The following is a 17,332-nucleotide window of genomic DNA, read 5'->3' as shown; positions in this document are numbered from 1 at the left end:
CCTTCCACCTCTCACCCTCAGGGAGGTGCAAGTGGAAAGTTGCGAATTCAGTCTGACTAATTCAGTGCGAGCTGCTAAATGGATTGCAAAATGAATTCGCTAGGCGAATTCGAAGTGAAAATAGCAACTTGCAACATAACGGTTATGAAGGAGCAAGAGAGGGGCCGGACATGTAACACCCATAACAACCAATCAAATCATCATTATGTAAATTGCACTGAGAAAACTACAGATAGAATCTGATTGGTATCTGTCACGGAACTTTTTTTTTTTTAATGACTCTTTTCAATAATGTCTCCAAATGTGTTTTAAAAAAAACTTTGTGTCTTAAATTCATATCGATAGGGATGATTTCTGTTAAAGTTGCAGCTGTTGCGTGTCACTATTAAATGTGACTCGAGACCGAATCTGTATGTGTGTATGATGAACATGTGGCACATTTGGCTTACCTCAGAAGTTTCTCTCTTTGGGGGAAAACTGTAAAATTGAGTGGTGTGGATAGTGCAGGAAGTAAAATATCAATTATTGAAGAAGAAAAAAGTTGAGCTGATTGCGGCTTCGACTACTAGATATTCCTGCTAACATCATTGTCAGTGAAGCAAGTTGCACTCCACAGGTTTGCTGACTCAGCGGCGATTTTCCCTCTAATGATCTACAGTTCCCAGTGGGTGTTGTAGCCCGACAGGAACTACAGAGCGAGTGACTGGTGGCCTAAATGCGCTTGGTCCAAATATGGATAACGATTGACTCTGTTGTAATAAAGCATCTCCACGTTTGTTTCACGACTGACGGAGTTTTAGAGCAATGTTCTGAAGTTTGAGTGTTTGTCTGTTCCCTCAGTCATGGATAAGCCATTTATCAGAAGCTGATGTTAGCCTGTTTCTGTACAATGTGACAGCAAACGATGAAGGAGAATATTTGTGTAGAGCTATCAATTCCGTAGGCATAGCCGAAGCAGCGTTTTGGCTCAACATTTATGAACCAACAGCAGGTGAACCAACAGCAGGTAATCCACAGACTCTGGGCCGCGCGGTCTTGAATGAGTTCTCGAGCTGAAAAATCGTGTCCTGCAAACTCTTTGGGTCTTTGGTATCTGTTGCTGGTTGATTTTGATAACTCTGCAGCCATTGGTGTTTCCATCTGTGAAAAAAAATGAAAAAAAAAAAAAATGCCCACAACCAGTTGACAATTTCTTTAAGTGGTTGAGTTCAAATACAGAGGCAAGTACTAACCGTAATATAAAAAAAAATAACTCTAACTTGTAAAACTTTCAAACAAATCTGTCCATCTCCGAGCTAGAATCCGTATTAAAAAAGCTACACAGAATGGAGGAGGCAGCCATTTTGTCGGCTGAACCCAATGTTCATGAGAATACAGGCTATCAATTTACCCCAAACCAATGACATGGCTGGCTTTGTGCCTCAGTCATGCGTCTGGTGCGTAGGGAATTGATAGGCTACATTCTTGGGAGTACTGGTCCAGACAACAAAATGGCTGCCTTGCTTCAGTGCTGGAGAGGGGTAAAAAGAGCTGCTGCCTCCTGTCCTCCGGTGTACTTTCATATCTGTGCTTTCCCAAGGGTTAATTTTTTGAAATATTGTCTGCTTATAGCATTCAACCAGCCAAGTTGACTTTTTAATGAGTCCAGGGCTTTTTCCACAGACTGTACCTCTGTAGAGTATAGCCCAGTCCACTAGAGACTAATTTGCCCAAGAAACTGAATGCTGCGTTGTGGGTCCATTTTTTAATTTCTCATCTGCTTGCATGCCATGTCAGGTGGAGTTCGCTGGTGAAGGGTATCTTTTTCTCTTACAGGTGATGAAATTGTATCTGTTTTGGGGTCAATGTTCCGATGTAGAGTGTCCATCTTGGATTCTCTCTTCCCTTTTTTTTGTCATGTTTTTTATTTGTATTATTTTCTCTCCAATTTCCTCTGCGTGTCGTCTTCTTGTTTTATTTTTCATTTCTTCCATTCTTTTTTTAGCCTACGGGTGTATTCTCCTCGGATAAAGATATTGAGGTTCTGGTTTTGCGCAATGTGTCTTTTGAGGATGCTGGGCAGTATACCTGCCTGGCTGGGAATTCTATTGGCTATTCACATCACACTGCTTGGCTGACCGTGCTACCAGGTATTCCCTCTCGCTTCTTTTTGGTGACGCTTTCCATGTACCTGAGAAATGCCAAACAAAAGTCTAGAGCTAGCTATCACAACGGGTTCAGTCAGTTTACATGGGAGGTTCAGCGTCAATGGTCTCATCTAATTTAGGCAAGTTTCCGCACGCGTGCTAAAATTGACATCACTGGTGCAAATTGTATTTTCACCTCAGTTCACCTCTGTGACCATCGCAGCCCTGAGATGTTCATGCCTCAGTGATGTCACTAGGTCCAACTGAATATTGGTTCACTTTACAAGATGGCGACCTCTATGTCGGAGATGGGAACACTTTAGCAATAGACTGGGTGGGACGGATTTTGTGGCTTGATGTTTGGCATTTCTGTACATATGTCTTCCTTGATTAATCTTTTTGATAAAAAAAATGGTGTAAGTATGTTAAACTAACTCAGCTCTTTACCTCTCAATGTGTAAATCAAGTAGTTGGTTATCGTTACCCTGTGCTTCGGTGTCTCCTCTCCAGCATGCCTCTGCTCCAGCCTCATTTAATGCCTATCACTTTCAGATGAATGTACTGTTTTGTAGTATGTTTAAATGTATAACCGTTACTGCTTGAAACTGTATTGATATGAAAATGTCACATATACATCAATTAGTCACAGCATCATTTTCTTAGTAAATTATATATACATTAGTCTATGCATAATTCCTTTATCCCTTTTTAATTAGAAACATTATTATTATTATAATTTATTTATCATTAACGTAGTCTTTAAAAATTTTAATTACTTATTGAAGCACTGGATATGGAAATGTTTTGTGCAGTATAATTACAAAAAAAAAAAAGGCCTATTTTAAGTAAAAGTTAAGGATTGTAATTCTAGTTGTGGTACCAAAATGCTGAATTGTGATTCTGGAGATACTGTATTTCACTGGCACGCTTTCTAGGTTTGCATCCTGGAGATGTTTAAATGTAAAATGCGTAGTGCATAGTTGTAGCCCTGAAATGACATCAGATGCACCTGTCAGCAGGGGGAATAACTCGCAAACCAGAGTGGTCCTTGTGTGGTACCTTTGGTTATACTATTTGTGCGAACTTGGGTTCCATTAAAGGAGTACAACAGTCTCAGATATTACATTCAACCAGACGCATTTCACTCTTGTTTTTTTGAGTCTTCTAAACTGTAGACCTCTCTCTTCATTTCAATAGAGCCGGTTGTGAAAGTGGAGGCCACCTCCTCCAGCTCAGTCAGTGTCCTTATTGTGGTTTCCGCTACTATTGTCTTCTTCTTGGTGATCATCATCATTATTGTCACCTACCGAATGAAAGTCCCTTCCAAGAAAACGCTGAACACGCCAACCGTGCAAAAGGTCTCCAAATTTCCGCTGAAGCGACAGGTAACAGAAAGTAGATACAAGATTACTATCGCTCTTCTCACTATCCTATATCTTACCTATCCCGCCTACTACCTACAGGTCCGTTGCCTCAGGTGTCTGTCCACTAGTCTGTAACTCTGACAAGTGGGGCTACAAGTGCTTAATCCAGTGTTATGCCTTCATCTTAACAAATGCATCTTACTACAGTTACATTTTATGTTATTTATTTTATTTCATCATTAAAATCATTACATTTTGTAAGTGTAAAGCTTAGTTGAATGCTCCCTGCAGTCTCCATGCCATATACACCCACATTGATTCCTGACAAGGTAATATAGTCATTGACAATTGTGCCTCTCTAGCTGTTGTGGAACTGCAAGACCCAGAATCCCCCCAAAGTTTTACTATTTTGTGTATACATTTAAGTATATTTTAACCTAATTTTAATGGCTGCTATGTGTAAATGGGTTCGATAAAAATTTGACACCACAGACTCCATTCTTCTAGATCAGGGGTTCCCAACCACGCTCCTAAAGGCACACTAACAGTACAGGTTTTAGGGATAGCCATACTTGAGCACAAGTGACTTAATTAGTACCTCTGTTATCATGATTTAACCATCTGTGCACAATCATAGATATCACTAAAACCAGCACTGTTAGTGTGCCTTGAGGACCGAGGTTGGGAATCACTGTTATAGATCATGCATTAATGATAGTTAAAATCTCGAAAAGCGCTATATACGTACTGGGTATATGACATGTTGGGTGGATCTGTGCTGGTATATCTGTGTTTTGTGGGTTTATAGTTGGCCTACAGAGGAGCATCAGGAATGATTCATGTTTCTAGTCACAACTCCTATCTAGGATTGTAACCTCACATGTTACCCTTAATTGTGGCTTGCAGAGGAATATGTAGATGCTGGACATCCAGTAATTCTGTTATCTCGATGCAGACATAACCAAACAAGGTCTCGGATCTGTTATTCTAGGTGTGTGTTGTGTCTGTCAGCTATTCTAAGCAGGTTGTGTCTGTTTCCTGTTGTTTTTGTTGGTTTATATACATTAACTGTTATTCTCAAGTGGGTTGTGCCTATTACCACTTGTTCTAATTAGTTTGTGTCTATTACCTGTTGTAAGTGGGTTGTATCCATTACCTGCTGTTCTAAGCAGGTTGTATCTGTTACCCGTTGTGGTTAAAATGTCAACATGTCCATAATGTTGACATAATAACATACATCAACCCTTTTGCATGTCGACATTTTGAAATGTCAACCTTCTAAATGTCGACTTTTATTTTGCATTTCTTTTAGATTACCCAAATGTTATTCTGCTCTGTATAAAAGACCATGATGAATGCTGCTATTTATATTGACTAGGGGTAGCACAGTGGGCAGTAGTATATAAGTTTGTATGGGTGTGTTTGTATATATTAGGGATGTGCGCCGGACCATTTTTGCCAGATTTGGTTCTAATTCGTCGTTTGGATTTGGATTTGCCAAACTGCGGTGACTGGATTTGGATTTTTTTTACAAAAATTTACAAAAATAAGCTAAAACCACATAAATTGGGCTTTTTTTTTCTTCCTAGAGTATTATTAACCTCAATAACATTAATTTCCAGTCATTTACAGTCAATTTAGACCACCTCACAGTTTAAATTATAGTTTTCACCATTATTGGCCAAAGGTTGCAGTGAGCTGACTGGTTACTAAGCGACAAAGCAGCGGCACAGACACCACAGTATAAAGCACATCTATGACATATTGCCACACAGCAGTGGCAGAAATGAAAAGTAGTGCACCCACCCAGTGAGGTACGGCCAGCAGAGTCACAGTACTTGTTTACAAAGTGGGCTACCACCCTAGGAGTCACAGTGCACAATCTTATTCACATTACACCGCACATAGTGCCCCTGATTCACATTACACCATAAAGTAGTGTCTCTTATTTATGTTACGAGACACAGTAGTGCCCCTTTTACACAATGCCCACAGTAGTGCCCCTTTTACACAATGCCCACAGTAGTGCCCCTTTTACACAATGCCCACAGTAGTGACCCTTTTACACAATGCCCACAGTAGTGACCCTTATACACAAAGCCCACAGTAATGCCCACAGTGGTAGTGCCACTTATACAATGCTCCCAGCAGTGGTGTCCCTTACACAGTGCCCCCAGTAGTGGTGCCCCCTACGCAGTCCCCTTAGTAGTAGGGCCCCCAGTAGTAGTATGCCCTACAGTAGCAGTGCCCCCAGTAGCAGGCCCTACAGTAGCAGTGCCCCCAGTAGTAGTATGCCCCCCAGTAGCAGTGCCCCTATTAGCATGCCCCCCCAGTAGCAGTAGCACCCCCTTACAAACACACAAATAATAAAAAAAAACTTACCTGAAACCCCGCTCCTGCCGCCATCCGCTCTGCTCTGCTCTATTACGCAAAGAGGGAGCCGGAAGACGGATTCGGGTGGACTCGGATCCCCTATGTTCCACAGAATCCGAACCGCTCATCTCTAGAGTATATATGTGTGTGATATATATATATATGTGTGTACAGGACCGCTAGTAAAATCATTGGTGTGCAGTTGCCAGCTATTCATGATGTTTATGGGCTTAGGGTTCTAAAGAGAACCAAGAGTATCATATTGGATCCAAGCCATCCCTTTTATGAATCTTTTGATAAGCTTCCGTCTTTAAAGCGGTTAAGAGTACTACGGGCACGTACGAGTCGCTTGAGGGTTAGTTTTCTTCCATCTGCTGTGCGCATGCTGAATGCTATGAATGTATCTCTTTAGTTAAATCATGACTATTATTTTGTGTAACTGTCTGTAACAACCTTTACCATGGATTGCTATTTCAATGTTTTTTAGCGTGTTTTGTGTAACGTAATTTCGTCTGTCAAACTTGTTTTGCTGATGATAACAAATAAATTCAATATATATTCTGGGGGAATTCCAGTTTTTTTCGATTCAGCCTTAATATAAGGGCACAACTGTATATATATTATAGTTTCTATTTTATTTTACTGAACATATTCCACAAATAGTTGCACTTGACTTTATTTTCTGTATTTCTCTTTAAGACTTCATGATTATGTCTCTGTTCTAAATGTCTCTGTTGTGTTCTCTTTTACTGGTCCACATCTGCGGTTTCTCGAACGTGTGTCTGCTTTATTTATTTGCATCGTCTTCCTCACGGATGCGTGGGATAAATTGACCAGGTCCTTTATCCATACGATCAATCGGTGTTCTGTTTTGTGGGATCAGATGCCACTATGGGAGTGAACTGTAGAACATATGTTGCCGTGTCTTAGTTGTCATCCCAGTAACCTTGGAGGTGCGCAATTCCCCGAACATGCTGTGGTGCTCATTATATTGATAGTAATGACATTTAAATGTATTCCTAGCCAGAGAAAAAAATTATGGTGATGAGTTTATTTAATTTACATTTTGATGGCAATAAGATTCTTGCAGAAAAAAAAAATCCCGAAAACTTTAAACCCTTTCCTGCCCAAGAGAGGTCTCAATAGACTTTTTTTTTTTGTTTTGGTTTTTTTCTTCTATAAATCTTTTACCTTCTTTTATTCTTGTCTTTTATAGTTTAAGATAAACGCAGCAGTCGACAATAATGCACCTTTATTTTCTTTATTTAAGCAGGTGTCTCTGGAGTCCAATTCTTCAATGAATTCGAATACCCCACTGGTGAGAATTACCCACTTGTCCTCCACAGATGGGACGATGTTAGCCAATGTTTCGGAGCTCGGACTGCCAGCTGACCCTAAGTGGGAATTGCCAAGAACTCGGTGCGTACGAGTCCTTCCAATGAACGTTTTGTTACAATCAGTTGTTTCATCAAATACTTACATGTGTGCCCTCTCTGATAGACTGACCTTAGGAAAGCCATTGGGTGAAGGATGCTTTGGCCAAGTGGTGATGGCTGAAGCGATCGGTATTGATAAGGATAAGCCAAACAAAGCCTCAACAGTAGCCGTGAAAATGTTGAAAGGTCAGTCACGCAAGGCATTGTGGAGGTTTTTCCGAAGTAAGCATCATGTCTTGGTTGTTTCTTAAAGATGAACATCTCCTCTTACGTCTGGTTTGCAGATGATGCCACCGATAAAGACCTCTCAGACCTAGTCTCAGAAATGGAAATGATGAAGATGATCGGAAAGCATAAAAATATTATCAATCTCCTGGGTGCCTGCACGCAAGATGGTATGTAGGTTTGTAGGGCTGCTGTAAAGATTGAATGGGGTCAATTCAGAGTGAGGGGGGGGGCGAGTTGCCGTTGCGTCGGCAGCTAAACCTTTGGGCCAATCTCGCCCTGGACTTGTGGATTTTTGTGCACAGCCCCATAGGGGAGTTTGGCAGTACCATTATTCACTGGCACGACTTAGGAATGCCTAATTGAATTGACCCTTATGTGTTTATGTGGGAGGGAGCAGGGTGTTTAGTAAATATATCTTCAACTCGAAAATGTTAGATGTATTTTGTGCTTTCCGTTCTCAGTATGAATAGTTAACATTCACGCATCTCCATCTACAGAAATCTTGCCTTCACAGTGGCTCTGTGTGATAAAATACACAAAAATGTACCTTTGGATCCTTCTCCCTTCCTCTCCCCTCCAAAAAAAAAAATTGAGAGCATCAGACATTACTATTGAAAATTAAGTGATGTCCTTGGTCCTTAAAGTGTTCCCTTTGTCCATGGACATGGCCATTGTGTGGCCTTAGCCAGTTTTCATTAGAAAGTGAATCGATCAGCTGTATTCTCATGATGTTTGGTTTAGTGCATAAAATGACCACCTCCCGATGTGTAATTGGTGTGGACACTTTTTAACATGACCTTTGGCCCCGCTGATGACAAATGCCTCCTCAGCTACATGGACTAGACCATAAAACAGGTCTACGAATTTGTTTGTCCGCACCTCCAGGTGCTTCTTCCTGGATGCAAAACTTTTTTCCCAGTCTAAAAACTGAGGATTTTAATAACTGAAGGAAACTTTAGTTCATGACCTTCTCTCTTCATGGAGGCCTCTTCCCGGTCACTTGCTTTGCATTTCGATAAATGATGTGAAATAAAGGAAATCCTGGACTTTAAAATAACATTGGTAATATGTCCCAGGCAGCAGCTTAATAACGAGGTACAGCTACAGGAATAGTGTGGCAGAACATGGTGCTTCGCTGCCAAAGAGAAAGTAATGTGTACACTAGTTAGTGGATGACGTTGTACAGAGAATATCATCCTCCTCCCGGGAAACCGAATCATCAGGCACATCTTGTAAACAAGGTGCTGTCTAAACAGCCGGCCAAGCAGTCAATCACACTGCATTCCCGGTAACTAGGTTGGAATTTACGATCAGTTGGAATTCTACTGTAACGTCCTCGTAGGACAAAATAGAGACCAGTGTTAAAAGGAAAAACTTCTGATGTGAAGGAAACTCCCCCATCCCCTAGCAGTAGTAGTAATCGGAAACTCCTGAATCTACCAGAGTGGTTTGTAGTTAGTGAAACGCGTATATTACGTTGTATGTAGAAACTTAATACTTTTTTTTTAAGCCTGTATCGCTAAATATTTACATTAGACAATGACAAAAGGAAAATAAAAAAACAAACATAGGGTTTAGAGTCCATTTTTAAAATATTTTTAATCCCGAATTCCCATACTATTGTGGGGCTGATGATGTCCTCACCATGATATAGTAAAAATGTTTTGTCCCATAGCGGTGCTTGTTATTTTTAGGCTGAGTGGATTTAAACATCACTTGTGGTAGATAGTTGGTGTGTGTGTGTGTGTGTGTAGACACATTTTTTTTAAGTTGGCTGAACAATGCAGAATATCACTGTTTTTGAAAAGTCACTTGAAAATGCCCTCACTTGGGAAATTGTATGGTATCACTACCGGCTCTACACTCTCATAGAACGAGGGCTGTGTTTATACAAATCCCATAGATTGTTTCATGTGAGAAGATGCAGACTTGGTGATACCCCATACGTAGTAGTATGATATGTGGTTACATATGGGGTGTAATCTGTTGTTCCTCCCAACTCCTCTTCTGTTGTAGGTCCTCTCTATGTCTTGGTGGAATATGCATCAAAAGGGAATCTTAGGGAGTATCTAAGAGCTCGTCGTCCCCCCGGAATGGACTATTCATTTGACACGTGCAAGATCCCCGCCGAGCAGCTGACTTTCAAAGATTTGGTCTCCTGCGCTTACCAGGTCGCCCGCGGGATGGAATATCTGGCGTCTCAAAAAGTATGTTTACGTTGAGTATGGTTCCTTCACCAATTGTCAGGGTCCTCTTGCTAAAGAGTATGCTCACCTTCCGATCGTTTTGTTGTCATTCCCATAGAAGTGGTGTCCCATCAATATATTACTATAACTAATAAAAATATTGTATTTCTCAGCTTACAGAAAAGATCCGATCTCGTAATTGTCCCTTGTCCTTTATTGCCATTTAAAACTAAGCTTACAGCTCAGCCACTGCAAGCTGTATCCCGTATCTATCACGGTTTCCATTAAGCATTGGTGTTTTTGTGTTAGTAACCCCATCATGCTTGGTGAAGTGTCCTAAATAATTTTGAAAGCTCATTATCTGCACCTTCTCAGCTAGCTAATAAAGGTACCAAACTCTGGCGTTATATCGCTTTGGGCACAGATTAAGATGCACCGAAGCTAGATAATGTTTTGCAAGTGTGGCTTAATCATTCTAATAATGGACACAGACCATACAGTGGGTTGTCAGCACTTTGTTTTTATCCTAACGCGCTCCCTCGATGAGCCGGTGATAAACAGAGCAGTACAGTAAACCTATTTTGTAAACGCCGCATCCATCATTTGGGACCATGGTCTGAACAGAAAGCTTTGGGAGGGGGCTGGTAATGCAGACAGTTCTATCCACCTTTTGTCCTCTGCTGGAGCACACCGCAGGGAGAGTGTGAAGGGCTGGGACATCAATAACACATATCGCCTGAGGTTTTCTATATTACAGCGCATATGCTGGCGGCAAGGCTAATTGTGCGAATTGTAAAAACTCAATGACTTTTACCATAACCTACAAGAGCAAAATTATTAAGACAACCTGATCTAGACCAGTGCAAGAGTTTTTGCCCTAGGTATCCCCTACTGTTCCCTGGATACTCACTTCACTGGTACTGTACCAGTAGTCACCGTGTTTTCCAGGCCAAGGTGCCTGGAGAACTGTAACTGTCAGTGCATCTGAAGGCCTGGTGTCGACAAAACCAGATTGGCTCGTTCAATCATTGGGCATTAAATGATGGAGAACGATGTACGGCTCATCACTTACTATAGTCTCACCACATCTGCTCTAGCCAAGAAAAATAAAAGAGGAAGTATAGAGAAATATTGACTGATCTATGTCGTAGTGACAACTTCATCCTGTATTTTGTTAGTGCGCCCATCTGCCGGGGCAGACGGCCTCATACATTGTGTTTTTCTCCCGTGCAGTGCATTCACAGGGACCTGGCGGCCAGGAACGTGCTGGTTACCGATGATAATGTGATGAAAATTGCCGATTTTGGCTTGGCCAGAGACATTCACAACATAGACTACTATAAGAAGACCACAAATGTGAGTGCCAGCAGATTTTATACCTATTTATAACAGAGCAGAAGATCCTGACTGTGGGCCCGATTCAGAGCCGGACCCTATTTGCGGACGGTCGTTCCAAAAAAGGGGCCGTCTATTTAAATTGAGCGCTCGCTCTTTGTGGTTTGTTGACGCCTCTATGTCTGAGCGAGCGAACGAAAAATGTAAAGACTCCCCCTGGCCGTTCGCATCACACGTCATCTCCGGTATTTATTAGGTTAATCGGGTACACCGAAAGGCATCTGAACCGCTCGCAGTGCTTGCGGTAGGTTTTTCTTACCGCTATCACTGCGAGCAGTTCAGGCTAAAAGACAACCAAGTGACGTGGTCGATGACGCTCCTTTACTAATTATGCACTCCCATTAAACGCCCTTTTGACCGTTTGGCACGCCTGTGTTCGGATCTCCACTCCCCCGTTTTCAAGCACCTTCCCCTGTTACCACCCACAAACGGTACATTCTTTCACTCAAATTAGCAGCCCCTCGCTGTTTTGCGAGCGCACGATTTCCGACCGCAATGACTGGTTGGCACATGCGCATTACGACCCATACGCATGCGCAGTTGTGCGAACATCGCTCAGAGCGAACGAGCGGCCGCTTACGAGCGGCTCTGAATCAGGCCCTGTGTTTGCTTGAAATAACTGGATTTTATGGATTTGTGTTTTGGTTTATAGCCATACCATGAAATTACGTTTAATAATCTATACATTTGTACATTATTCCAGTGTAGTTTGCGGATTTGTAATCTTGCTGGAACTTTGTCCCTAGCGCTTAAATTTATATATATACATATATATATTATATATATATATATATATATATATATATATATATATATATATCCCACCCCTGCATTGCCCACACACCAAACCTCTGGGACAAGATCATACTCCCTCCTCACCCACCAATCCCAATTAAGACTCCCCTCTTCATCCCCGACTTGAAGGGGCAGGTTAATGACTATCCGCTGCCTTTGTAATGCTACAGAGAGCGAGGACTAAAGGTGCCAGCATTCCATCTCCCCTCTTAGCACCCCCACTGGCATTCTGTTGCCTCCCAGAGTTAAGGCCCCCATGCATCAGCAATCGATTGTGGCAATTCTGCAATTTGCAATCGATTGTGTATATAAATCTGCAATGTATGGGCTCCACAGATCGCAACCAAAAAGTGATTGGAATTGTTAAGACAGATTGTCCAACATGTTGGATTTCGCAGATGGATTGGGGCTGTAGATTGCTAGTGTATGGACATGATTTGCAGACCGTTAATAGTAAAAGGATGGGCCTTTCAAGATTGGCAGATCTGTGTTTGCTGCAATCGATCTGCAAATCACTGAAAAAGATTTGTAGTGTATGGGCGCAGATTGTTTGATTGGGAAATCCTAAGATCGGGCAATAAATCTTCAAATTGTTCGATTGTGGTTTTTAGATTGCTGATGTATGGGGGCCTTTAGACCTCTGCTATCATCCGGATGGTATGCTGTCGGGAAACCCGGCTGCTTTATCCCGGCGTGGGATAAATGACCAGCGTCTAAACCTAGACGCCTGTCATTTACCTGACGCCGGGAGACCGGCGCCCGGCATCCCAATCGGAGGGATGCCTGGCGCCGCGAGCGGACAGCCGCGGGGTGGGGGAGGGTTAGGTTTAGGGCATCCGGGGGGGACTTAGGGTTAGGCACCCCCCTGGGAGGGTTAGGGTTAGGCTAGGGGAAGGGGGGGGGTTAGTGTTAGGCCCCCCCGGGGGGAGATTAGGGTTAGGCACCCTCCTGGGGTACTTAGGTTTAGGCAGCGGGGAAGGGGGGGATTAGGGTTAGGCACTTGGGGGGGGTGTGTAGGATTAGGCACCCCTAAGGAGGGTTAGGGGGTTAGATTAGGTTAGTTTATACTTGCCTTAGGGACGATTGGGATTTCCAGCGCTGTCGGGCTTCCGCTGCCGGGCTCTGCTTATCTGTCGGGCTGCCACTGCCGGCCATGCGGCAGCCGGGATTCCATACCGATTCCATCCGGATTAATAGGCATGATATGTATATATATTTGCCTAAGGCTGCTCAGGTGGTGATATTTGAGCAGTGATTTGGTCCTCAAAAGAAAATGATGAAAAGAAAAGACACCTGGAAACTTTCCCTCGGGTGTCACCGTTGAGTGATTGGATGTCTCGGTGCCTATTGTGGAGCCAAAATATTACTGGAAGTGCTCCTTGAAATCTAATGGAGAACTTTTGTGTGTTCCCTTACACTGACAAATAGGATATTATTATTTGTAGCTGAAGGATATATGATTCAGCTAAATATGACATTTCATCTGATATTTATCAAGACTATGACCTCTGCCTGGACGACAGAAGAGATATTATGTAAATTATATATTGGTGAATATATGTATTATTGTAACTTATAAATGCAGGAATCTTTTATTTAAAAAAAATATATATATACAAAGCCTAATATTCCCATTTATTATCACGAGCACAGTACATTATTACTCCTCTAGACGGTTCCCAAAGTGGTGCCTGGTATTGAATAGTTGTTTTTGTTCTTTTGTGGTAAATGTCGGCTGGATAGATACTGGCAGGGGATTGCACGCAGGGATGATGAGCCCTCACGGATTAATGTTTTACAGGATGGGATGGGAAGGGGGGGAGACCCCCTTGTTATTTGGAATGTTTACCCATTGCCAGTCTTTTTACCCAGGAGGCAGCTGAAGTCAGCGGTCACCAGTGAATGTTGTAGACGGGTGGATTAGGAGGGAAGATAGGACGGTGACGATGGGGCTGCGCAATTTGTGCTGATGGCAGTGTCTCTCTTTGTCTTCCCAATTACAGGGTCGGCTGCCTGTGAAATGGATGGCTCCGGAAGCTTTGTTTGACCGCGTCTACACCCACCAGAGCGATGTGTAAGGATTAGCACCTTCCCTCACAGACACAAAAATGCAGTCTGGTCCTAAGCACATTGCAGTGAAAAAAACAAACAAACCTGGTTTATTTCATTATTAAATTAATATGCTGACTTAAACATAGACTAATGGCATTTCAGTGACTGGGGCGGCGGCCATTTTGTAGGCCGAAATCACTGTTCATGTGCAGCTAGTGACATCGTTTTTTAACATTTATTTCGGCCATATTATTGTAGTGTTTTTTTTGTTTTGTTTTTTAAATAATGGAATATTTGCTCTTAACTGTTTTTCTGTTATAAGCATTCAAATCTGTATTTAAAATGTAAACCAATGAATTACACTACGTTGTTATAAGTGTGTGGACTTCTCCTAATTAGTGTGTGTGGTCGTTAGCCACACACATTTGCTAGTGGCTGTGTAACGTCCAGCATGCAACCTCCATGGGTAAATATTAGCTGTAGTACGGGTCGTAACAAAGAGCTCAGTGACTTTCAACGTGGCACCGTCATAGGGTGCCACCGATGTGACCGGACCACTCATCACATTTCTGCCATACCGGGAGCTGCCCTCGGTCATGTGTAAGGGTTGTCCTGTAGTGGAAACTTCAAGCAGCAAGAATAACGATTGATTTAACGGTTACTGCCGAGTTCCAAACCACCACTAGTAGCAGCACTGGCACAAGGACTGTTTGGCACTGAGCATTGTGATCTGAGGCTTGTGTGCCTCAGCATGGCCAGTCCATGATCCCCACGCCAAAAGGTGGTGTCCAGTGCATGGCTATGGGAGCAGTGGGAACATATCTGGCAGTGGGATGAACGAATCTGGGTTTCAGGAGACGGTTTCTGCCCAAAATGTGTGGAGGAATAATGGCCTGAGGCTGGTTTTCATGGTTTGGCCTGGGCCCCTTGGTTCCAGAAAAGGGAGATCTTACAATGAGTTCTAGTCCATCAGTTTAAGGAAAGGCCCTCTCCTGTTTCCACATGATAATGCTGTGTGCAAGCAAGATCCATCAAAACATTAGTGCATGGGATGTGACTGGCCTGCCCTGACCTCAACCCCATTGTACCCCTTTGGGATGAATTAAGTTGACTGTGAGCGAGGCCTTATCACCCAGCATCAGTGCCCAACATCACTAATGCTCTTGTTGCCCAACGAATGCCTGCAGCCATATTCCAAAATCTTGTGGCAAGCCTTCCCAGAAGAGTGGGTCGCACAGTAGCTAGCATTGCATGCAGCTACTGCGTGCGCCTCAGAGGCTAACCTGTGTAAAAAAGGCCAAAGATGAGAATGAGCCGCGCTATGCCTCGTGCCACGCATCGTGTTTAATTTGAACCTTTATAGCCGTTCCTTTGCAACTAAAATGCTAATCCTAAATGCCCAGTACACTATATAAGGAAAAAGTACACTACCCGTGGCGAAGTATCGTAGTCTCATTATGTGTCTCGCGCGATGGGGTACACATGGTGCTGGAAAGGAATGTTGAACAAGCACATGGGTGTGATGTTCGGTTGTCCATTTACCTTTGGCCATGTAGTGTATACACATAAAGTTGCAAAGTTCAAGGGCCAAAATAAGAGAAGCGTTAGCATAATTACAAATATCTCACATGATTAAAACCACTTCTGTAATTCGTCAGAGAAATAAAAACATGGCTGCAAAGGAGACGTGATGAGCAGAGAAGGCAGGGACTGTCTTACCGTAGCCTTATGTGTGTCATCCATTCAGTTAGCATTAACCTGTTAATATTCAGGAGGCGTCCTGTCTCTAATTATTTTTCATTGACTCTTGAATCGCTGGTTCTAGCCAATAGCTAGGTATCGCTCTGCCCCATTCATGCCCCATGGTGCTGTGTTCCAGCCCGGCCAGTTAGTGCATGAATAATTTGATTTGTTCCATTCAGCAGTGTCAGTGGAAGTCCCAACAAAGAGGGGCTGGAGGTAATGGATGAGCTGTCACTTGTCTGATTAAATGCTCAGTTGCAGGTTTAGATGTGGTGCCCGGCTTTCTTTGCAAATGAGTGGGATAAGCAGAGTTCTCCAAGTAACTAGTAAAATGGCCCAGGCAATTAGTTCTACTAGAGTTATCTGTGCATGGCTGCACACCAATACTCCGCTCCCTCCTCCCTAACAAAGAGTAGCAGGGGAAGAGTAGCTTGTGAATATTAAATCTCTATTTCTATTCCCAGATGGTCATTCGGAGTGCTGCTGTGGGAGATCTTTACACTGGGGGGTTCTCCGTACCCTGGGATCCCAGTAGAAGAACTATTTAAACTCTTAAAGGAAGGTCATCGGATGGACAAGCCAGCCAATTGCACCCACGAGCTGTAAGTCACTGCTCTCTGATGTCTCCATCCGCTGTGGGACTGTGTGTTGAATTGTGTTAGGCTTGTGGGGATACGTGACTTCTTGCTTGCTGGATCTTGTAGTTCCACGGCCTACTAAAGAGCCACAGTGTGCCTGTCTGGTCTGCTTTGCGAGTGGTCGTGTCTGTAAATTAGGGTGGTCATTCATCTGCCACTTTCACTTTCTTTCTGCCAGGTACATGATAATGAGAGAGTGCTGGCATGCTGTCCCATCACAGAGGCCGACCTTCAAGCAGCTCGTTGAAGACCTAGACCGTGCCCTTACTCTAACATCTACTGATGTAAGTGCCATGTGTTATCCATTACGCAAGATCTTCTCCAACCCTGGCAGAAGGACTGGTACAATAACGGTGTGCAAGTAGCACCTATGCGCCGTAAGCCATGACAGTCGCTCAGTTATAAGCTTTCATTGCACTGGCAACACAATACTTTTTTAATAAGGTGGTTGCTATGGGTTACAGCACATCGATGCTCTTTGCACCGTATTATAAATCTCTGCCCCAACCTCCTCGATTGCAGTCACACATTAGCCGCACTTTCAGCAGCCCCTAAATCATGCATTTTAATACACACCTCTATGGGACTTTGAGCTAAAATGCGCAATTTGGGGTAAAAATCTAAGTGATTTAGTGTTCCGTTGCTGGCGTGCTAACATAGTCACACTACCACTTAACGTTGCACCACCCGCAATTCACCCCAAATTGAATTGGCCCCCTAATATCTCGAGTCCTGGCGCACACAGCACCAGCTGCTCCCAATTTATTCGCTTTCTATTACTAAAGGGCTCAGGACAGTCCAGGCTGTCACAGCACAGACAGGAAACACTGTAGCAGTGCATGTTCCTGCCCAAAGATATGCCACGATTGGATCGGTTGTGAGGATCACATGATCCCCTATTATCTAGTCATGTGACACCCCCTACAGGCTTGCTGCAGTGCTTTTTGGCGTCTGGTGGCCAATAGTTTTAATGCTATTGGCTGTTTCAGCTAGGTG

At 43.1% G+C, this 17,332-nt stretch overlaps 1 protein-coding gene across 4 annotated transcripts in view; it reads left to right on the top strand.

The window, feature by feature from the left end:
• FGFR3 (fibroblast growth factor receptor 3) overlaps positions 1–17,332 on the top strand; it is a 90,539-nt gene that overhangs the window by 67,876 nt on the left and 5,331 nt on the right. Inside the window, exons 8-17 of one of the 4 annotated variants that reach the window (XM_088454993.1) lie at positions 1,985–2,129; positions 3,324–3,511; positions 7,137–7,282; positions 7,364–7,485; positions 7,584–7,694; positions 9,544–9,734; positions 10,947–11,069; positions 13,907–13,977; positions 16,163–16,300; positions 16,515–16,620. In XM_088454993.1, coding sequence (XP_088311119.1) covers positions 1,985–2,129; positions 3,324–3,511; positions 7,137–7,282; positions 7,364–7,485; positions 7,584–7,694; positions 9,544–9,734; positions 10,947–11,069; positions 13,907–13,977; positions 16,163–16,300; positions 16,515–16,620 — 1,341 coding nt within the window. Of the gene's footprint in view, positions 1–840; positions 1,007–1,984; positions 2,130–3,323; positions 3,512–7,133; positions 7,283–7,363; positions 7,486–7,583; positions 7,695–9,543; positions 9,735–10,946; positions 11,070–13,906; positions 13,978–16,162; positions 16,301–16,514; positions 16,621–17,332 lie in introns of all 4 variants that reach the window. The other 3 variants (XM_088454992.1, XM_088454991.1, XM_088454990.1) reach the window with 3 other exon arrangements.

Source organism: Taudactylus pleione, unplaced genomic scaffold (assembly GCF_031769625.1).
Source record: "Taudactylus pleione unplaced genomic scaffold, aTauple2 ptg000638l, whole genome shotgun sequence".
In the NCBI taxonomy this organism is placed as follows: domain Eukaryota; kingdom Metazoa; phylum Chordata; class Amphibia; order Anura; family Myobatrachidae; genus Taudactylus; species Taudactylus pleione.
This window is presented reverse-complemented; position numbering and strand designations above follow the sequence as displayed.